The sequence below is a fragment of the Paralichthys olivaceus genome, chromosome 1 (genome assembly GCF_024713975.1).
Source record: "Paralichthys olivaceus isolate ysfri-2021 chromosome 1, ASM2471397v2, whole genome shotgun sequence".
In the NCBI taxonomy this organism is placed as follows: Eukaryota; Metazoa; Chordata; class Actinopteri; order Pleuronectiformes; family Paralichthyidae; genus Paralichthys; species Paralichthys olivaceus.
In genome coordinates, this window is record NC_091093.1 from 20,588,393 (window position 1) to 20,611,903 (window position 23,511).

The following is a 23,511-nucleotide window of genomic DNA, read 5'->3' on the forward strand; positions in this document are numbered from 1 at the left end:
TACGCTACAGAAAGTTGCAGGATTAGTAATGGGTGTTCACTGCTGTTTATATTCACCAACATACACAACATTACAGTGAATGTATAACATAAACAGTATCTGCTGCTAAATTATAGCTACTACAGTGCATTGTATATCAGCTTCTAAGTGACAATGTGTTAAACCACATGACACGTTTGTGCAGGTGGAAACATCACATTTGTGGCTAAAGTGAACGCTGGGTCATTGCTGAAGAAACCAACTGTTAAATGGTTCAAAGGGAAGTGGATGGACCTCGCCAGCAAGTCTGGAAAACACCTGCAGCTGAAGGAAACGTGCGACCGCAACACTAAGGTACTGAAAAGACCCGACAACAGGAACATAGACATCAGCAGAAGAAAAGAAGAATTTAGATTTTTCTCTTCTTTAACTGCCCATAGACATACTTGTATATACAGTATATTTTCATTGGGTTAACACTTGCCTCTCTAAACATGATAAACCTATGAGCTGCATGCTTAATGGTTGAGTTGTAGCAGAGATACCACCTCTACTAATTTCATTTCACAATAAAACGGGATGAGAAACATTTAAAAGTAGAGGATTCAGGGGAAATAAGTGGCGCACTTGTTGACGATCCCAAATCTGAAGCTGACTTATAATGTTCTAAGCATGTAATGTAGCTCATAGGTTATGGTGTAAAATTGAAGATGTTGTCTGTTCCCTTCCTCACATCTCTCCTCACACATGTGGCTGCAGGTCTACACATTTGAGATGCTCATCATCGCAGCCAAGGCAAACTTTGCCGGAGGTTACAGATGTGAGGTTTCATCCAGGGACAAGTTTGACAGCTGCAATTTTGAATTGAGTGTACATGGCGAGTACTTTGTGTATTTTTGATTTTGTTCATGTAACCTACCATCATGATGAATGATTTGGTCACTAGAAGGATTGTCTGATATTACAATGACTGTGGATTGTGCTTCTGCATTTCAGAGGCGAATGCTGTTGAGGGATTTGACATAAGAACAGCATTTAGGCGCACGTAAGTTATATTTCAACACTTTATTACTTTGCAGAAAATATTAAATACTTTTGGTCACAGTTAACATTAAAATTGAACAAATGCTGATCATCCTTTTTTCACTATTTGTGTTCAAAATTGTTGTCTGATGCAAAAAGGATAGCTCATGTTTACCGCTGAGCAAATGATTTAGTGGTGGATCTCTGGCACATGTCTCCAGTCGTATCACACTGTAGCTGCAGTCAGTAAACTAAACTAAACTGTGTTTAGCCTCTGTGCAGAACTTATAAAAAACATCTTTATTGAGATCAGATCCTTTTGGCTTTAACTTATGTTTAACTTAAACATCTGACTTCAATTTAATTCAACAATCTATTAGTTTATAGAAGTTAACAAACACGGAATTCTTGAGGCTGAAATCACATTGAAGTACACGTCAGAGCTAAAGCATCAAATTTATCAAATACGACTTGTCAACATACAATATAAAATCTACTAAAGCCATTATTCTAAAATGCAATCAAAGGAAACATCTAAATCCGATGCCATGCTGATAAGTAATGATTATAAACTGAATAAACTTGAAATGAAGATCTTTTTTTGCTTCAATATTTATCAGTCAAATTTTTTTTTACTTCAACTATCTAGTAAATCTTATAATCTCAGATTAATTTCATAATTTGTAAAGTGACACCAAATTAAATCAAGAATGAATTTAGCTATTTCCTGCTATCTATGGGGAAAACTAACTACACAATACAATAAATATGCAACATTTATTTGGTGCTCTTTGGTATGTATTCAATTCCTTAAAGACTAAATGCGAGCCCACGTTGAAATTAGACAAATTCGATCATTTAAAGATCAAAATGATTCACCTCTAACAGTTTTTCTTCCATAAGTTTGTGGATATGGTTGATAAGAGATAAACTAGTGACTAATAATTACAGATAATAAAACAGGGTTGCACCAGTTGAGTGGAAAAAACCACAGTGGATTATCACCATGTTATGTGTGAAAGAATAACTATGTAAATGCTGACCTATCAGGGGTGAAGGCGGTAAGAAGAGGACAGGACCATCAGCAAGGTATTGAAGGGGTTTGTTGCAACAGTGGAGGCTCAAATTCAAACTCTGATTGTTGAAGAACAGAAACAGTGTTTTGGATGCTGCCGCCTCCGATCTGCTGAATTTGATACACACAGGAGGGAGAACATGAGAGAGCTAAATCCTGGACGGAGTTATAGCTGTTTATACAAACTGTCATCTGGTTAACTTTTGACTCTAGATATTTGGTTTATTAAACTGTTAAGTAACCTGCACTCGTTGCAGCCAGGAGCTCTCTCTTATCCCCTCCTGGGTCTCAATCAAAACAGCAGAGCCAGCTGCACAAACAGCCACCACAGAGTGGGCTTTGACAGGGGGTTTGATGGAGAGAGCGAGCTGAGCTCTTCCGCTCTGTTGCCACATACAGGAAGTGCAGCCATGGTGTGCTGTAACTTCACCACATAAACCAGGGACTCACCTTCTAATCCTTCTGTCAGATCAGAGGCAGGAAACAAGCAGACAGTCCAATCTGTTGTCTCGTCTTTATCTTTCATCCCCCTGATTGACACCAACACACCTTATTTAGCCACTGTTGGTTTCTTTAACCTTGAATGTTTTCTCCTGTTCGTGCACGGACGACTGCTGCTGCTGCTGCTGCTGCTGCTGTCGATGACTTAAAGGAACAGTTTTACATTTGGGGAAATACTTGTTCTTCTTAAAGTTTATTCAAAGAGTTAATTAATCGTTGTGTAAAGGTTTGACAGTGATGCAGGAGTAGAAGCAGGAATAAATATTTAACGTTCAGATTGCTTCAACATCCTTTTTTCCATGTCATCCTCTGTCTCTCCCTAAGTTTCTTGTCTGCCTCTTTACTATCAGTCAAACTCTCTAATTTAGTTAAAGTTTGACAATAAGATGCTTAAAAAAGCTTTTCTTTGCTCCATTTGAAGAAGTGCATGACGTCACCCTTATGTGAAGTCTATGTGTCAGGTGGAAGAAAAACAAATGTGAAGCAGGCTGCACAACATCGATGCAAACCTGGAAGTTTGTGGTTACACACTGTGAGCAACCTTCATTGAAATCTTTGTATCGTGGGGATCCAGGTCTTCTAATTCCTCCATGGTTTCACCCTGTCTTAATGCTAAGCTACGCTAATGGACCCCCAGCTCTGGTCCCACACAAACATTAAAGTGGCATAAATCCAGGAGTGTATTTCCCTAAATGTTGACCCGTTCCTTCAAACATGGCAACACCTGTCTCTCCAGAACAAAAACATCTGTCTGTCTTCACTTCCACTTTATCTATCAACCCACTTGTTTCTTCTCCGTCTTCAAATATCCAACACAATTTCTCTTTTTTTATGTGGTATGTTACCCTGGGAATATGGATTTGTTTTATTTACTGTAAAACAAACCATGCCTGTAAAGTATTAACATTTATCTTTTCTGTGGAGAGATAAAGAAGCGTTTCGCGCTGTTGGAGCTGATGTTTTGTTGCTGCTGGCTGATGTTTCCACAGTAGCACTGATGGAAAAGAAGACTCAGGAGAGCTGGACTTCAGCACCTTATTAAAGAAGAGGTGAGCAAAGACGAAATAGTGATTTGAATTTAAAGCCTTTCACTTTTTTTAATCGTACTCTGTCTCAATCTCATTCTTTATGGATCGCCGTACGTCTTCAGAGAGTAAGCAACATCTGCATCTGCAAACTTAAAGTTGGAATAATCACAAACTTAACCTGCATGTAAATCAACATTAACAAGTAAGAGTAATGAGATGTGTCCTTTTTCTCAGGATTTGAAATTACGAATGAGGTTTGGCATAATTTTGTGCGTGCAAAGGTTTATCCAAAGTATTTTGTTTCTATGCCAGAGAAAATTACATCATACAAATTTACACATGCATCCAATTATACCCTCATTTCACACAGGGTCGTGAAAACCCACTTTTTATTTTATTCAAGCAGCAACACCTCTCTAATCTCTAACAGACATTTGCTGTTTCTTTTCTCCCCTTTATTATTATATAAGTTTTTCCTGACGTTTTGTCTCCAGCCACTGGGATTCACCATGACTTGTTTTTGCTCTTTCTATGACAATAGGCAGTTTTTTTCTCAAAAGCACTTTTCCAACACTTCAAAAATCATCACTATCACACCCACTTCCTGTCCTCTGTGCACAAGAGAAACCGGACTCCACGTCGCACAATAAACCAACGCATGATGTAGTTAACGCATGATTGGACTGACATTGTTATTAATAGCCTTGCTTTATGGCAGTGTCACCACTGTTACAATATTGAATGTGTGATAAAAGAATATTTCTAATACGCTGGTTGTGTTGCCTCGGCTGTGTTTTAACTTGTCTGGTTTGTTTTGCCATTGTTTGCCGCTTGGGTTCTTCCTCTGAATGAGCAGCAGTTTCTTAAAATCCTCAAATCGGTAAGAAACTGTTGAAAAGCTGTGTGGAAAAGAAGATTCTGTTATCTTAACAACTGATTTGTTACACATTACTGTGTTTTTTTATGACAATGCTGGAAGAGCTGCTTGGCTTATCAATTATCATCTGATCAATAAGTGATAGTAGAAAGTATGCTGTTTTCAAATATATAGTATCAAGTATACTCTAGGAAATACTTCATATGTGCACAAATCAGGACATTTTTTACAGTGTGTTGTTACATCAGTTCAATTCTGACCTATTGTATGACAAAATACTGCAAATATCTTATTATTTTCACAGTTTTAAACAGTTAAATAACAGCAAATAACCCACATCAACCCCATACATGGAAACAATACAAAAAGGCAAAGACAGACAAAGTAAGAAACAGAATAAGCAGCACAGGCAACAGAGATAAACAGCTGAAGCTTGTAAAAACAGTGTTGTCCGCATACACAGGAGTTGATAGGAGGAAGCTGCAGGCACATCGACAGTCAGCAGTCTGTGAATGAATGAGGAAGAAAAGTTGCTGAGGACACTTAGTGGACAGGTGTGGTACAAACACACAGAGACTACAGACGGCTGCTGTGTCAAGAATCCAGACTCCAGGCTCACTCTCAGCAGATGCTCAATATGTGCTGTGTTCACACTGGAAAAGTTAAACAAAAAAAAGTGAAGTCAAACCAGACTATATGCACCGTAAACAGTCAATGTGCGAGTGTTTTATATACGCCCACATTCCTTGAAAACAATGTGAATACTGTACTGAAACACCTCAAACTAAATCTTGGAAAGTAGAAACAAAGCAAAAATCTTAAGAAAACGATATTGTCGGTTAAAAATTGATTATGCATTTCCATATATATGAACAAGGGAAGTAAGAAGCTTGAGTAAGGCCTTAAAAACAATGAATATATAATCTTTGCTTGAACTAGAGAAGAGGGTTGAGGTTAGAGATAAACATTAAGACATTATCTTGTTCATGACCACAAAATTACCAAAAGTCTATGAGGTGAAAGGGGGAAGGATTAAATCAGAAATATCGTTCAACACTGCAATTTTGATAATGCAGGAAATAATATTGTATAAAAACCTGTTATTACTTGTACTTATGCATAAGTGTAGTCATATATTATCAGCTCACTGACCATGTGTTTGCTATAAATCAATACACAATGTAGGTTTGTTAATCAGTATTTATGACCGAAATCTTGCTGTTAACGTATGTCTGTTACGTACGTCTTCCTTTACTCTATATTCATAATGTAACACTCTATGGTTTCGTCTTGACTGTTCTCCGTGGATTAGAGCCGTGCAGGTGAACACGGAGCCTGACCTGGACGTGTGGAATATTCTCAGCCAGGCTCCTGCCTCAGAATTTGAGAAGATTGCTTTTCAGTACGGCATCACCGACCTGAGGGGCATGCTGAAGCGACTGAAGAAGATGAAAAAAGAAGAGAAGAAAAGTGCAGGTTGGAGTGCAGAATGTTTAATGGGCCCGTCTTGATCTAATCCTAACAAAATGTCGGAAAAAAACACTGACTGATTATCATATCATACTCTGAAACTCAGCTTTCCAGAAAAAGTTGGATCCTGCCTACCAAGTGACAAAGGGGCACAAAATAAAACTTGCAGTGGAGGTCGCCAATTCAGATGTTGATGTGAAATGGCTGAAGAACGGGCAGGAAATCCATCCGACTGGAAGGTTTGAATCCACCTCATCTCTGATAAACGTGCTGTGACTGTACATTGTTGTGAATTTAAAAAGACCAGAAATGTTACTCATTTTCTCTGTCTTGTCTCTTTTTCATTCATATTTCATCAAATTCCTGACCGTGTTCCCGACCATCTCCAGCAAGTGAGTGTCACGGAAACAAGAACAAAAGTTTTCTGAAAAACAATATGTTGTATGATAAGTGTTTGAGAATCCTCTTGCTTTTTGTTCAGGTACATATTTGAGAGTGTTGGCAACATGCGCTACCTCACCATCAACCACTGCTCGCTGGCAGATGATGCTGCGTATTGCTGTGTGGTGGGGGAGGAGAAGAGCACCACCGAGCTCTTTGTTAAAGGTGATCAAAGGTTTAGAGGAATCCAGAAAAATATGAATTTGCAGGATTCAGAGTTTTACCTAAGTGTCTCATTCTTATCTGTCCTCTGCAGAGCCTCCAATTCTGATCGTGAAGAATCTTGAGGATCAGATGGTCATGAATGGTGAGCGGGTGGAGTTGGAGTGTGAAGTCTCAGAAGAAGGAGCCAATGTTAAATGGTTAGTTCTTCTTCTTCAAGCTCACAAATCAACCGTCTTTATGGAGCTGAAATCAGGAAATCCTTAATTTGTAAAATCTGTGGCATTGATGAAAACAACCTGTAGCCAGAAGGCGAATAGTAGAGGGATGGATCTGCCATCCCCTTACAGCCATTCCTCCATCCCCCCTGTGAGCGAGTGCTACGTGAGCACATAGAATATTTGTGTGTGCAGGTGAGCATCAACAAATTACTGCTGCCTGTAGCTACAAATCAAATTCTGACAAAAAGTAATTGATCGTTGTTGGATAAAAGCTTTTATCAGGTGTCATTAAATCAAATTTAATCACAGTTGTTTGAGTTTCTCTTTCAGTTTTAAGTAGATTTCCTTTCAATCTCACTCCCAGTGTTTATTGCTCAGACACCCAGCAGATGGCATTTGAGTTTGTCATGTGTTCAAAGTGCTGCGTCTGTGACAGACTGAAGTCGTGCTGCAAGCTGTAAATTATCACCTCAATGAAAAGGTCACATCAGCATTTTAGTATGTTCCATGTGACCTTTATCTGGAGGAGAAAGTTACTGCAAATTCTATTTGAGTCCAAAACCATTTTTTATAGAATGGGGGCCAAAGATCAATGAGCGGAAGCATTAAAAAAAAAAATCACAAATGATGAAGCTACTGTCAGAATACAAAGTTGACGTAAATCTATGCACCAATTTGTGTTCTAACCTTTACAAACTTCTTCTACTGTTTAAGTTTTCAGGGTTACAATTAAGTTGTTAGCCTGTGCAGTGATGTTGACCTTTGACCATTGGCAGCAGTAAATGGTCATCTACCATAAGGTCAAAGGTCATGCTTGTTTTCACAGCTTGTAACAATATCTCACTACCTTCAGTCAGGAAATCGAGGTGGCTTCATTGTCGTCACATGAACTAAATCAGCGAATTTGTGGGAAAAAGATTATAAAGCGAGATGAGTTGGAAATCCACAAAAATGAGAAGAGGCCTTTTAAACCTGGAGTCACTTTAACATGTGATGTTTTTAACCAGCTCTTGAGTTTGACTATGATCATTTTAAATACTATTGATTTTAGGGAGAAAGACGGTGTGGAACTGACGAGAGACGAGTCCTTCAAGTATCGCTTCAAGAAAGATGGCTGCAAACACATTCTGATCATTAACGAGGCCTCCAAGGAAGACTGTGGCCACTACAAGGTTAAAACAAACGGCGGAGAGTCGATGGCTGAACTCATGGTGCAGGGTGAGTGTCAGTCATGCTGAGTGCTGAGTACAGCGCGAGCCTCTTTTGTCAGTGATGAATGCTTCCAGCGCACATTCTCATACCACACCGACGGTCACGTGGCATCGCCACTCTTGGCATGCCGTCTATTCTTAGGATATAGTGGCACTTGTCGTTGCCTGCGTCACTCTGCCAAGGTTACTGCAGTGATGTGTGCATGCCAGCTAAAGTTAGAAGACTTGGACCGTATTTCACCTGAAGGGCACAGGTCTGCTCCAGCGACCTGGTTTCTCTTCGGTCTTTTTTGCCAAGGAGGTTATGTTTTCACCCCTGTCCCTTCATTTGTTTGCTGGTTTTTACTTTGTTTGTTTGATTGTAAAGCAAAATTAAACAAGGATTAGGTAAAAACAACCAAACCGATTTCTTAGAAACTTGGTGGAAGGATGTGGTATGGGTCAGGGAAGGAACCCGTGGGGAAGATTTTTTTTTGACGGATAGGATGTACTCAACATTTTCATTGTTTTCCTTGGATCTTGATGGAAAACAATCAGGCACATTGCAGAAACGTATATCTGAGTGTATTGCGTAAAGGAAACTGTTGGGCCTTACGGCCTTTACTTCCTTGTTTTTGATTTCCCTTTTGTTTTGTGGATTCAATATTTCTTTGTCTCAATTAAATCACTGCTTTATCACCATGTGTAATTTCAAGAAAAATGTCATCTTAAATTTCTTAAAGTTTACAACAAACAAATGCTACACTTTCATGATGCAAACCCAACTTTTATTTGCCTCAAAAATCATTAAAATATTTCAGGTATATGTAAAAAAAGCAAGTTGTGGTTTTATAAGTAGATGGTAGAACAGTCTACTGATTACAGATTTACACTGGGCCCCTGAGAATTCTGTAAGTTTGATTTTTACAGTTTTTATAATTTGATGATTTTCAATGTATTTAAAACATGAGATATTTTGCAGGTGGAGATATAAGGTGGATGCATATGTTTATAAATCTTGATTTTAATCCACAGGTGATCTAAAAATGAAGGAAGGTGACGGTTCAAACTCATCAGTACAAGGACGTAGGCAAAATATAAACTAGCTAGTTTCATCCTCCTTGTTTTTTACCCCCCCAGTAACCATGTCATCTCAGCACCATCAGCTCACAGAGCAGAAGAACTCATTATAGTAAACCACTTCCTTGAAATGGCAGCCATTAGTGTTTGATTATTATTTGACATTTTTTGTGCTCAGAAGCCGTAATTTAGTCCTACTCTTATATCGAATATATATATATACAGTATATACTGCTGTGTTTGTATATATATATATATTCACTTGTATGGATGATGTACAGGTGTGTGTCCCCACAGATGATGTTGTGTTCAGATTCAAACCCAAACTTCGCTCTCAGTCCTGTTAAGCTTGTCTGGCCTGTTAATTGAAAGCCGAGCCTGCCAAGAATTACTAGCTGCCTACGTGCAGCAGGGATCAACACCTCAGTCAGCAGCAGAACTTCCATTATGACGCCATTCCCACCTTATTCAGCCTCCAAGGCAGCAAGCTGACGTGAAACTCGTGTGACCTTTACAAGGAGTGCAGTGTGAGCTCTCACCCAGAAAACGAATTCTTGGAGATAACTTTAATAACTCCCCTGTACAATATTTCTCGTGAGGTACAGTAATGACCCTCAGGCTTGTGCATCTGGTCTTCATATCCACCCACTTTATTTTCTACCATAAATCCAATGAGCCATCCCCCTTGTGTCTGTTGCTATGATACAACACACACAGGCTGAAAAAGATAATGAACACCTCACACTTGAATACATCATTACCATAATATCCTTGTGTACAACTTCTGCATCTATTTCTTTATCACATTATCCTCACGCATCTTCATATGATTGAATCTCATTCCGTCATCTCATAAAGTGACCCCCCCCTCTGAAGTAGGACAGCCTCTGATGTTTCCACTTCCTGTGCTCTGAGCCTGTTGTTTTTCTGACTGTGTAGAGAAAGAGCTGGAGGTCTACCAGAGCATCGCAGACCTCACGGTGAAGGCCAAGGATGAGGCGGTTTTCAAGTGTGAGGTGTCGGATGAGAACGTGAGGGGGACCTGGTTTAAAAATGGTAAAGAGGTCAAGCCTGACGCCAGAATAAATATCACACATATCGGAAGGTAAGGACCCTTTTTTGCGCGTCAGATGTGCTGCGTATATCCGCCATGAAATAAACATCTGAAAAACTTTTTAGGATCCACAAACTGACCATTGACGAGGTAAAACCAGAGGATGAGGGGGACTACACTTTTGTGCCAGATGGCTACGCTTTCAACCTTTCTGCCAAACTCAATTTCTTGGGTAATATTTGTACTTTTCATAATCAACGCCACAAAATCATCATCATTTAAAGCCTCCAAATTTTACTAAAAAGTTCTCACATGATGTTTTTCTTGTGCTCCTAGAGGTGAAGATCGATTACGTGCCACGCCAAGGTATCACAACTTCAATCTCTATAAGCGTGCAGATTAAACTAGGTAAAATGCAAGAGCCTGTTTTTTTTCACCACTTCTGTCCCTTTCTAAGATCCTCCCAAGATCCACCTGGATTGTATGGGTCGTACCGCTGAGTCAACCATCGTGGTGGTGGCTGGAAACAAACTGCGTCTGGACGTCCCCATCACTGGCGACCCTGCACCCACAGTGGTCTGGACCAAAGGAGAGAAGGTAAAAAAGACAAATAGTCTCATGTTGTTGATCAGCTCATCTGACATGTGCCTACTTTCCAGAATTCGTTGTGAAATCTCTGAATGAGCAATGCCTCATTCAAAAATATATAATAGAATAATACAACTTTACTAATGCTGAAATAATTTAGACAAATGCTGGCAAAATGTTAACAATATGCAAAACAGGCCAAATACAAAGCTGCTTTATGGACTAAGAATGTTGAGCCTGAAAATAACTCTTAAGAGGCTCCGTTTAGTTTTGTAGATACTGCTCCTAACAGCTCAATTCAATGATGCCTACTTGCTTGCTGATCTTTCCGATGAGGAGAATGAGAGGTTTCAGGGCCTCTCGTTTCTCTTCGGCTTTTACCGCTTTGCTCTGCTCAAACATAGGCTAGTTCTGTAAAACCTGATGGAGGAGAGAAAGGACGGTCTACAACCACTTGGACCATGAAGGATGGGGAAGTAAGTGTGAATGTATACATGCCTGTTTGTATGGATTCTATCTTGCTTGCATTACAGTCGAGTGTGTCAGCTTTTTACCACGTTTGCCCTCACAGACACAAAATAAGGAAAACGATAGGCTCACCTGGAGTCTAAGTCACAACCTACATGTATTTGCCGACCTTATGTACACTTGATATTGTGTCACTTGAGTTTTGAAATTTAAAGAGAATGCATGCAGCTACCGTCAAAATACAAAAGAATTGATTTTACTCCCACTTGATTTACAACCTTGGAGAAACAACAGGCTTCAGCAGCAACAGCAATGACAGAGATGAAAAGCAGCTTCTGTGATCCAAAAAAACCTGCATGCGTGTTACCCAGCATGTCAGTGAGGTAAGAGCACGTCTCAAATCCTCCTTCAGACACAGATCAAAGGAAACTGGGCAGTAAGTACATTTTTGAATGGATTTTTAAAAGGACATAGTTTCATTTTGAGTAAAATACAATATCCAGAAGTTAAACAGAATAATTCTACTGTTAAAATGTCACTTGGCTGAAGTGCATTTTCCACAGTGTGAAAGTGTTTTTTTAACTCTCAGTCAGTAACAGATTGAATGGACCTTGAGTTAAGGTTTCTCTTTGGACAAACTAAACTGTAGGTAAGTTTTTACCTTACATGATTCTGGTTTCTCTTTAAGTCTTGAGGTTATTTAGTGATTTGAGTTACTGTCAACCAGATTAATATACTACAAAGTACTTTGCAATGGTCCTATAGGCACAAAGATACATAAACTAGTGTTAAACTAGTGTTCAAACCAGTGTTTGATGTGACCTCCCTTTGCCTTTCAGACATGATGGCCCACAGGTCCTCTGTGGATACTGTCTGAAAGCAACCCACTGATGCCATGATGTTGAGGTCAAATCCTCTGTTGAGACCAACCAGATGCATCTCTGATGATATTCATTATGCATAAAAATCTGATATCAAGATCGACGGCACATGTCCACTCTCACTATTCCTTCCACAATCCAGAAATTAAGTCAAAATATAAGAATGCTGTCATGTGCATTTGATGCCAGAATCTGCACAGTAGTCATTGGGGGCAGGAGTCGCTGTATTGAGGTCCGGTCGAGACACATGCTTGATCAATCACATCCTGTCAGCCTCAAAATTGATTTGGCTTTTACTTTGACTTTTTAGTTTGGTCATGGCCCATCCATTAACACTGAGGAAGTGAGATTCAAGACAATTACTTCAGTCAGCCACCAGTGGGTGATTCAGTTGATTTGGCTTCACTTTATACAGTCTATGATCAAATCTATACATCTCAAGTGCCTCAAACTTTTGCACAGTATTTTCTACAATAATATGTTTTTAATAAGAAATCAGTAAATGGACACAGTTGCCTCTTTTGAGCACTGGTCCTGTGTTTGTATGGGGACATCTAGAGTTAGTTGTTCAAATCAACATTTGTTGGCTTTGAAAAGCATGATTTACCCAAATGCTTCGAGAAACCTACTTATTGCAAAGTGTTATGTTTATCATGTCTCCAAACATGGCATGTCGTTAACTTTACCACTACCACAGAATCAGGTTAGAGAGTCACCTGTAGATTCTCTGCTCAGGTACAATCCAGTAACTCTGCTCTGGTTCCCATTGTGTAGGTCCTCACAGAGGGAGACAGCAGGGTCCATGTTGATACCACTAAGGGCCACTGTGTCTTCACCATTGAGGGGGCTGAGCGTCAGGACGAGGGCATCTACTCTGTTGTGGTCCGAAACCCTGCAGGGGAGGACACTGCAGATATCAATGTGAAAGTTGTTGGTAAGATACAACTCTGACGGTAATTAATGAGAAGGCTTGGTTTTCATTGAACTAGACATAAGGCTTAACACTGTCACTGTAACCAACATAGACTGTATATCAAGATGGCTGACGTGTCTCCACTTCCTCCCTTGAAAAAAGTTAGTTAAAATATCCTGAGTACAGTTTTTCAATGTGTACTGCGACTGTATGTTTGTCCATGTCACATCCACTAACATGGAGGAAGCAGGTTTATAACCTAAACTACAGCCAGCCACTGGAGGCGATCAAAATGATTTGGCTTCACTTTTGGGGGACCATCATCTCTTCCATCTTTATATACAGTTTATATACAGTCATATAATATAATCATGAAGCTAAAAACTATTCAATGTCAAATGTTTTCCATTTCTTGAAAAAGGTCTGTAATTCTTTCTGTCCAATCATCATATGAGAAACGTTTTCCCACCAGATGTTCCAGATCCTCCCCAGGCTCCCAGAATCCTCAGCGTGGGAGAGGACTCGTGTGTTGTTCAGTGGGATCCCCCTGCTTTTGATGGTGGACAGCCAATCATTGGTAAAAACATATTGAAATCATTCTGTTATTTCTCAGGTTTGTTATTTAAGACCAGCCAAGTTTATAATGACTCCATTCAAACGCTCAGGCTATGTGCTGGAGAGAAAGAAGACAAAGGGCTACAGGTGGATGAGGCTGAACTTTGACCCATACCCTGAAACCACCTACGAAGCCAAGAGGATGATAGAAGGAATGCCGTATGAAATGCGAGTGTATGCCGTCAACAGCATCGGCATGTCTCGTCACAGTCTGGCCTCACAGCCGTTTGTGCCAGTGGGTGAGTCTTGTACCTGTACTTGTTACATGTATTCTTTACTTGTTTCACTGCACATATAGTGATAAGAGATTATTAAACATTAGTACATCATACATTATTTACTATCTTTAATTGAAAAAAATCATGACAAAACAATCATCAATCATCACAGGGGACAGATAGAGGAATTGGTGCTTGTGAACGCAACATCTCGGAAACACCTTGAAGGAATTTCTTCAAATTTGGTACAAACATTCGCTTCGCCACAAAGAGGAAGTGATTAAATTTGGTGGTCAAAGGTCAAGGTTGCTATGACCTCACAAAACCGTTTTTTTTTTACCACATGAACATTTTATCTTAAGAATACCTGGAAAATGTGCCACACATCATACATTAATACCTAGATAAGATGACGTTTGGCTGTCATATTAAGAATGAATGTACAAATGAGAAGAAAGTAGAATTGCCATGTCTCTTCATTTAAATTGAATGACAAACTTATTAGAGATGCCATGATCCAGAGGTCTGGAACCAGGTTTGTACCAATATACTCTATGTAACAGTATCCTACAAGGCAGGGGCTCAGCTTTGGATTATCTCTTCGCCTATCACTGATTTCTAACAACCATCTCATCGTCCACTTGTTGATTTAAGAGAGAACATCATTGTATCCAGATGGCCAATTGCTTGTAAGACAAGACAGCTGATTAGGAAACTATCCGTGGCATCCCTCTCCATAAATAATGGCCTGGAAGCGCTTGTCTCTGCTGGGATCAGCTGCTTAACACAGTGGGGTTCATGCTTCTGTGGGGGCTGCTGAAGAAAAATTGTTGTGGCTACAGAAGAGAACAAAAGAGAGGGAGAGCTAATGATAGCATAGGTTAGAGGAAGGCATTTGTCAGAAGAGGAAGACACATACAACCACCAGTTTGAATCAGCAGCAGGACTGCTTTACATGAGGAGAGAATGACAAAGCCTAAGCTTCCAAAGACAGCTGAGAAGAAAACCGTGGCGGCACCAGCAGAAGAAGAAGCCAGCAAGACTGAAACAAAGGCTCCTACACCCCCTGAGGTTGAACAGGAACCAGAACCCCCTGCAGAGGCAGCACGCCGAGTGGGAGAGGGAGCTCCAGCTGAGAATGAGACACCACCATCAGAGGTGGTTCCCCCGACAGAAAGTGGTCCTCCTGCTGTGGGGGGAGCTCCACCTCTGTCAGAGGAGACCCCTGTGGAGCCTGAACCAGAGATAGATCTGCAACCGGTCCACAGTAGGCAATACTCACTTTGGGATGTTGGTTTATTATGTAGATTTCCAAAATAGAAAATAGAATTTATTGTGTTTAATAGTGGGTTTGCATATGAATGGTACAAAAACTTTTAGAATCTGAGTAGCTGACAGCAGTCAGAGTCTTAGAAAAGACCCAGAAGAACAATTTGAGCCTATAATTGTCTGTCTCCTATAATTGTCGCAGTTGCCCCATAAGATTACATTGCAGCCACTGCTGGACTTGAGAGTAAAGCTTCTCATTGATGTGGAATGTTGCCAGCCTCTTGGTAGGGATTCAGAATAACAATTGGAGCCTTTTATCAGCAAGAAAACAACTTTTAGTGGATATTTCGTGGACTTTTGCAGCTACCCAATAAGACTGCATTGTAAACAGTGCTGCCGTGTTCCAGCTGCCAGCAGAGGCGATCTACTGGACTGATTCCTAAAGTTTTTGTGAGTATCATTCATTTAAACACCCACATTTATAAACAAAGGGCCCAAGCTGAAAAATACCAGAATTTCCCTTTCAGCATAATCTGGTAATCACATAGCAGATGTTTCGTTTTATTTTGTATTTAAAAACATCTTAAAGAAATTACCTCTGCACTTTACACATGAAGTCCAGGCTACCATTTTTAAACAACCCCTGCTGTGGCGACTTTCTACACACATGTAAACCCTTGACCTCTGACAGGTGCTCCCATCATATGCTTGCACTGTGTTGTTGCAGTGCCCTTGTCCAGTGCCTTGACATCCTGGCCTTATTCATGCCCCAACTAAAATTTAGCGCCTTTCACTCAGTCATCTTGTCAACATGTTGCAACAAGGTGGACTAAATATTAACTCGGAAATATATCTTTGTTGTCTTGGGAGGATTCTTTACTTGTATATTCACAGTGAGTGGTAGTGTGTATTATACAGGGACCACTGGGATCTTGTTTTAGTGGATTTTTCTGTAGCTTTTCTTTATTTGTTTAAATCAATCTCGCTCAGCTGTTAAAATATAAATGTATGAAGCTGCTTGCTGGGTTGAGGTCACTGCTCCACATTTGCTTTGACTGCTACCTCAAATAAAGGATTATTCCATCATCTATTAGTTTTCTATTCTACATGTACTCTGCTCCTCCATTGTTCAACCTGACCTCTACAGCTTGTAAATGAGACCACAGGTCCAAAAATCCCAAGGTTGAAAGTAATAATATTGAATCTTTCACTTCTTTTTTTCTTGAGTGGAGTCTTTTCTTAAGCCCTAAACTGAGCTGCTAGAATTTGTGGTAACATCGGCTGCTTAGAGCGTGTGTTGTGGAAGCAATGCGTCAGATGTGGCTGATGAACTGAAGTCTTTTAAAGTGAACTTAAATCGTGTCATTTTATCCCTGAGGGACGTCGGCTCAGCATCTCGGTCAGACGGCTCATCTTTACCAGGATGATAAAAGATACCACACACAGGCTTAAAGGCTAATCAACTGTAAGCCCATGTGGCATTCAATACTGATGACACAAATATCTAATAAAGAAATTCATGTGGGACCATCATAATCAAGTCTGTTTTTAAATAAAATGGAAATGTAGAACTAGCATAACATAGTAAATAAAAAGCATAAACATTTTATATAATGGAAACATTTTCAAGTATGTACATAAAAAAGACACCCTTCTACACTCTTGATCATTTTGTCTGTGTTTGTGTTTGACTTGCTTACTTTTGTTGTCTGATTAAAGGGACGTTGTTGTTTTAGGGGGTGGAACGGTGAAACATTGGTTAGCATTGTTGCCTCACACCGAGAAGGTTCCCCGTTTGAATCCTTCAACCAGGGTCTTTTTGTGTTGTTTTCTGGTTGTTTGTCTGTATGTTGGTCCTGTGATACGTCTATCTTCTAATGTCAGCTGGGATTGGCTGCAACTTCCTGCATGACCCTCAAAGTGGTACAGATAATGGATGAATGTACATTATCTCTGTTACATATGGAGCTTGAAATGCTGCTTGTACAAGGATGCATGCATGTTTGTTTAATGACGTAAGTGCAGATGCCTATGTGTATTTTTATGGTTGCAGCATTGGGCAAGAACCCAAGCCAAAGTTAATCTTGAACCTTTAAAAGCATGCATTTAAAGCTGAGGAAAAACTGAAAGGCATTAATAACAGATAAGTCACTGATAAGTCACACTCTCGTAAACCATAAGAATAATTTGCATGTTGTGAATAAAGCCGGTTGTTCAGGCACAGCAACTGCGTTGGTGTTGCCACTGAAAGCATCACAGACTAAAATTACATGTCAATAAATCTACAAACAACTCCATTTAAAAACCTTCTTTACACTGCCTTCTTTTGAGATCGGTTCATGAATTCACTGTATGTTTGAAATGAAACCGTCAAGCGAATGACAAAAGTAAAGTTATAATTGGTGATGGTGCTAGAAATGACACACTGTTTTCTGTTAAAAGCTTAGTGAAGGGTTTTATTCCTTTAATTTGTCAATTCCTGATCAGGTTCATCTATTTCATCAGTAATCAGTCTTGAGATGAGTGCACTGATGCTCTGACAGCTAATCTTTCTGCCCTCTCAGCCCCCACGAGTGAGCCCATCGGACTATGTGTTGACGACATCAGTGACACTTCTATATCGCTGAAGTGGCGGCCGCCTGAGAGGATCGGCTCGGCTGAACTCGAGGGTTATGGGGTTGAGTACTGCAAGGAGGGCAGTAAGTGCTAGAGCCAACATCTGCATCCGATTGATAAGAAAGTATTTTATTTAAAGGCTACATCATCTAAGTTCAGGTTTAACAAACAGTCACACACTGACATGCAGCAATGGATATCTCCAACAAACTGCCAGAAAAGTCCATTATGTTTAAATTTATAATGATTTGTGACGTTTCATCGTTACTGAACATGAAGAAAAAGCAAGTACGAACACAAAAAGTGCACGAAAGCAAATTAAAATCTGAGCTCAAAGCCCAACAACAGCAGTACAATCTTTGAAGAAATGATACACATCTAATTACAACATAAAGGCTCAATTGAACACCTACCTGTAATTTTAATGTTTAGTCTATAGTGACATTTGCATTCCGGTGAACCATGTGTGTTGTGGTCACAGCTGATGAGTGGATACCAGCCATGGAGGGTCTGACTGACAGGACATCACTGATCGTCAGGGGTCTCACCACCGGGGACAAGCTGCAGTTCCGTGTTCGAGCCTTCAACATGGCGGGACCCAGCGGTCCCTCCACCCTGGCTAATCCCATCACCATCAGAGAGATTATGCGTGAGTAGATGTGGATTCATGCTGCTGGACAACTGTTGTTTAATGGTATCTATCATGTTAATTCATATGTTGGAGTAATGTAAAGCACTCAATAGAAAGAATTTAACACATACGACACACTGGCATCGTAGTCAAACCTTTCTTCTCATTTAATCTCATTCCTCAACTTCTCTCACTTTATCCATCTTCATTTGTTTGGATCTTTTCCACTTCAAGACTTTGTGTTTTCTGTTTTCTATTTTCACAGAGCGCCCCAAAATTTGGCTTCCCAGAAATCTCCGCCAGACTCTCATCAAGAAAGTTGGAGACACAGTCAACCTTATGATTCCATTCCAGGTGAAGTAAACATCACAAATAATAATTAAAAAGTTGATCACTTTCATAGTTGGAACATGAAAAATATATAGACACCTTTAGTTTTTATTAGATCATTACTGATAACAGTAATAACAACATACTTCAGTCACGTGTATGTTGTTTAAAGATTGACTGTCCATCTGTCATTAGTAAACTGGCACATGAGTTTTGAAGTGACACTGTTGTTTTGTCATTTCTGGTCGTGCAGGGGAAGCCAAGGCCAAAGGTTACATGGAGCAAAGACGGGGAGCCTCTAAATGCTACATTCGCTAATGTGAGGAACAGCGACCTAGACACGATCCTCTTCATCCGCAAGACGGAGAGAAAACACTCGGGGAAGTATGATCTCCACGTGCAGATTGAAAACGTGGAAGACACAGCAAGTATCAATCTGCAGATTGTTGGTAAGCAGGAGTGAACATGTGGAGAGCTGTGGGTATTTACAGGAGTAAATCAGCCTCGTGGTAACTGTAGCAGCAGTTACAGTGGAGCAGAATTCATTCAGTCTCTCTCCTCTGCAGATCTCCCCGGGCCTCCTGAGGCTCTGAAGATCATGGATATCTGGGGCTTCAATGTGGCGCTTGAGTGGAAACCGCCTAAAGACGATGGTAACTGTGAAATCACTGGTTACACTGTTCAGAAAGCTGACAAGAAAACCATGGTGAGGCTCACGTCCGAATGAAACTGAAAACAAAATTCTCATTGATGAAACTGAATAGTTTTTACATCAACTCTCAACCCTCTGATAATATACGTACATGTACGGAACCATAGAATGTTCCATGCAAGGGTTTTAGGGGTTGACCATACTTTCCATGTTCCTTTATCTGCTCATCTCGGTCCTACATTTGTAACTGATTCCACGTTTCATTTCTAGTCAGTGGATATATTGTACCACGAGTAATACATTCAGCTTGGTCTACACGTGGACATCACATAGAGTTCCGGTTCTACCCTGGCTGACGTGGGTGGACGACAACATTTATGTCACGAGGGCCATAGTGGTCGACGGATGTGGAAACTATGAATTCACCTACTCTGATCTCAAGTCAGGTCTGAGTTACAGGAAACCAAGAGGTCTCCTCAGAGGAAGGCAGTGGCCACCATGTCATTATAGCTCCTGCTTTCTTGTTCCCTGAAACAGATCCATTGCAGCTCCTTTAGTTTTACTTCTGACAGACACCAACTGAGCTGCTGTGAGGTCACATTAATGAGCCTGTTCTGTTAACACACATGAGTGAAGGTGAACATGTGGGAGGATGAATGCTGCAGGGACACAGAGGGGTATTTTAGCCTCTCTTGTGGCACATTCACAGTAATCAGGCAGTGCTGAGCACACAGTCTCCTTTGTGGAGCAGGAGTGATACTTTATGGGCTTGTTGGCAAGAGCTCCAGCTGTCACCATCCTCTACCGCGAGATGCCAGGAACAACGGCGAGCAGGAATGTCCTAATCTTATCCTCGCAGCCTTGACCTGGTCTGGATCGTCAGTGCAGTGACGCAGGGACCATTGTTCTCCTGCCCGGCTCGGCGACGGTTCATGTTTCACTGTAGTCATTATTAGATCAAATTAATTTCATTTGCATCTCTTTATAGCGAGCCTGGGGATGTTGATCATCGTGTTACCAATAACAACGTATACTGTGTACCTGTTAGATGTCAGAGATGAAAGTGTTGAGGGCACATGTACTTTAAAGCCACCAATATCCTGTTTCATTCTTGTATCATCCTAATTGAATAAATAAGTATAAAATGTTGAGCAACTTCTTAAGTTCCAGGTAGATTATTAGGCTATTTTAAAATTAAATCAACAAAGGAAATCTAATTGAATTAACCATCATATTATTAGTCAATATATCCTTCCATTAGCTACAAACCACTCATATTTTTGAGCTGGAGCCAATCCCAGCTGACAGTGGGCGCGAGGTGGGGTACATAGTGGACAGGCTGCATCACAGGGCCGAAATATAAACAACCACTCATCCTTAGTTTTACACCTATGTGCAATTAAGCATTACCTGCATGTGTTTGAACTGTTGTATTCCTCTGCAGGAGTGGTTTACAGTCTTCGATCAGTACAGGCGAACAAACTGCATTGCGTCTGACCTCATCATGGGGAATGAGTACATCTTCCGCGCCTTTGCCAACAACCTGGTGGGCCTCAGCTCCGAGGCCTGCGAAACAAAGGACAGCGCTTACATCCAGAAAACAGGTGGGATCTGACTGCATGCATAATAATATAAGCAGTTACTGCTGTTTACATTCTATGTGAAATCTGAATGGTCTTCATAAATGCTCTCTGCCTCCTCAGGTATCGAGTACAAGCCGCCCAGCTACAAGGACCCTGACTTCACAGAGGCTCCCAAATTCACACATCCTCTAGTGAACCGTTCTGTCATTGCGGGATACAACGCAACGCTCAGCTGCTCAGTCAGAGGCATACCAAAGGTCAGTGGTCATTACAACTGACATCTCTAGAGACATGCATTTTTTAGATTTGTAAACAGTATCAGTATCTAGATAAATGCAGAGATTATGATTGTCCTTAATGAACCTCTGATAAATAATATGTGGCCTAACAGGTGGTAAAACTGTACTGTTATATTTTCTTTATCTACCTTACTAGCCCAAAGTGACCTGGTACAAAAACAAGATGGACATCACCAATGAAGCCAAGTACCGAATGCTCAGTAAGCAAGGCATCCTGACACTGGAGATACGTAAGCCCTGTACCTTCGACGGAGGGGTGTATACGTGCAAAGCTGTCAACAACAGCGGAGAGGACGTAGTGGAGTGTAAACTGGAGGTTCGCCGTAAGTATCAATCTCAGTGTAACAGGCAGAAACATGTGTGTCCTCTTTTTTTATGACCCACTTAGACAACGCAGAAATGACAAAATATCAAAGCTTTAGTGTACATGTGAGAATATCTAGAACTATTTACTTAAGTCTTCCTATGTTGGCATTTCTAAAATTGCATATCACGGCCACTAAATTCATAATAAAATCATACAAACTCAAGAATGAGATTGGTTCAAGATTTTGGATCCAGAAGTGGAAGCACGGGGTTCACCCTACTGCTAGTTTCCATAAAAAATAATTCCTGCAAAGATCAGTGTGCTTCTAATTTTATGAAAAAAAAAGAACAACACCTTGTTTCTACTGCTTGTGTGAACGAAACAAATCTAAATTGTTTGTTTTAAAAAGAACATTTAAGTTTAACTTTGAGCAGTTCATTCATCATTGGCTTCATAATTGTTCCTGCCTTGCAGCTCAAATTGCTAAAGAAGAAAAGAAGGCTGAAAGTAAAGAGGCTTGAGCTGCCGACTGAGGAGAAGGTCGATCTGTTTCCAGCAAGTTGACTCCTGAACGTCGTCTGTTTTGTGTCATGAGAAACTTTTCACCAGCGTCTTCACCTGTTTGTGTTTGCACCACATCTCTCATCTTCAACATCCTGCATTAAGTCATCCTCACTGTTATGTTCCCATTATGTGAACCACTGACTGGGCTCATGGTGAAAGTATTTATGTATTATTTAAAAAAAAAAAAAAAAGAGAACTATGGTTTGTCACTTGATTTCTCTGTCATTTCAAAAACTAGATCGAGTAAATACTGTGTAGAAATATGGATAATAGACAACGGCAATGTTAATGAGTTGTCATCCTTGGATTATGTTTGTGTGATTGATTGATGTGCATATAAAAGTTTCAAAAACAAACATTTGATTTTGTCGTGTATACAGTAGTGGCGTTATGTCACGGTGTTTCAGTACTTGTACACGCTGCAGCTCCTGAAACTGACTGATCACAATAACGGCAGCAGCAATGTTAAAAAGGAAGATGTAGAGAGCATGCTGCCGATTGTCAGAGAGTGGTGTTGATGAGAGTTGTCGAGGGCTTAGTTTTATTGTAACAAAGCCTCAGTAAACCCTGTGGGGTGAGGCATGTGACTAATGTGCACACCTCGCAGGGATGTCGGTGAATGGTTGGAATATGTGGGATGTCCTTTTTACGGCTAACTACATAGAACACATGGCGGCGCTTGTCGAGCAGGGTCTGCTGGAACATCACTCAACAGTTTCTCCTTTGATGCCTTGGATGTAAATATTTCCTGTGCCCCCCCCCTCGGCATACAGCTGCAACACATTCAGCGAGCTTTGTACCCTTCACTGCATCTCTGTTAACACACATGACCCACGTCTCGCAGCGCCACCGTCTGTGCCAGATGTTTTGACATGAGACGTCACCGGAATCCACAAATTCAAAATAAAACGTCTACATGGTTCAAAGCTAAACAGGACTCATCGAATCTCACGTCCGATTCCTTCTATAATCCCAGAGGTTTTTTATCTCACTCATCACAAAGTTACAGCTCATGTACGTGAGTGAAGGCAGCAACAGTGGAAGCAACTCCACTTATTGACACTAAATAGTCTCATACATGTCAACAGGCTCTGAATTCCACAGCCTTAAAATAATGTTGCAAGGCCATGTTCAATTGAGAATAGTTCAACAAGTGTGAGAGCAACGACACTAGCAGCTTCGTGAGGCTAAACACAAAGCTGCTTCAGGCTAAATGCTAACATTAGCATTGGCAGGGGGAAGAATCTTTTACTTAAGTACATGTAACAACAGCTCAGACTGAAGATGGACGACATGACAGCTTCCTAAAAGTGAAGCCAAATCCACACGCCCCTTTTTCCTCCATGTTAATGAATGACATCTGGACTAAAACAAAAAGGCGAAAATGCAAGAGATGTCAGTTTTTGTATCCCGGATATTTTTGGCTTCATTCTTTGAAGTTGGAGGAGGTGAAGATTCATTGTTGATATTTATATA

General features: G+C 40.5%; 1 protein-coding gene across 1 annotated transcript in view; it reads left to right on the plus strand.

Moving 5' to 3' along the window:
- mybpc3 (myosin binding protein C3) overlaps positions 1–22,391 on the plus strand; it is a 28,232-nt gene extending 5,841 nt beyond the window's left edge. The window contains exons 5-32 of the mRNA XM_069524931.1: positions 185–333; positions 739–856; positions 976–1,024; positions 3,568–3,627; positions 4,463–4,486; positions 5,796–5,959; positions 6,060–6,192; positions 6,343–6,345; positions 6,435–6,559; positions 6,651–6,756; positions 7,829–7,995; positions 9,987–10,152; positions 10,227–10,333; positions 10,438–10,467; positions 10,559–10,698; positions 11,094–11,165; positions 12,813–12,972; positions 13,424–13,528; positions 13,617–13,805; positions 17,618–17,752; positions 18,151–18,318; positions 18,566–18,654; positions 18,884–19,079; positions 19,197–19,336; positions 20,727–20,886; positions 20,986–21,122; positions 21,301–21,487; positions 21,946–22,391. Of these exons, the coding sequence (XP_069381032.1) occupies positions 185–333; positions 739–856; positions 976–1,024; positions 3,568–3,627; positions 4,463–4,486; positions 5,796–5,959; positions 6,060–6,192; positions 6,343–6,345; positions 6,435–6,559; positions 6,651–6,756; positions 7,829–7,995; positions 9,987–10,152; positions 10,227–10,333; positions 10,438–10,467; positions 10,559–10,698; positions 11,094–11,165; positions 12,813–12,972; positions 13,424–13,528; positions 13,617–13,805; positions 17,618–17,752; positions 18,151–18,318; positions 18,566–18,654; positions 18,884–19,079; positions 19,197–19,336; positions 20,727–20,886; positions 20,986–21,122; positions 21,301–21,487; positions 21,946–21,992 (3,326 nt within the window). The 3' untranslated portion in view covers positions 21,993–22,391. The remainder of the gene's footprint in view (positions 1–184; positions 334–738; positions 857–975; positions 1,025–3,567; positions 3,628–4,462; positions 4,487–5,795; positions 5,960–6,059; positions 6,193–6,342; positions 6,346–6,434; positions 6,560–6,650; positions 6,757–7,828; positions 7,996–9,986; positions 10,153–10,226; positions 10,334–10,437; positions 10,468–10,558; positions 10,699–11,093; positions 11,166–12,812; positions 12,973–13,423; positions 13,529–13,616; positions 13,806–17,617; positions 17,753–18,150; positions 18,319–18,565; positions 18,655–18,883; positions 19,080–19,196; positions 19,337–20,726; positions 20,887–20,985; positions 21,123–21,300; positions 21,488–21,945) is intronic.
- The last annotated feature ends 1,120 nt before the right edge of the window (positions 22,392–23,511 follow it).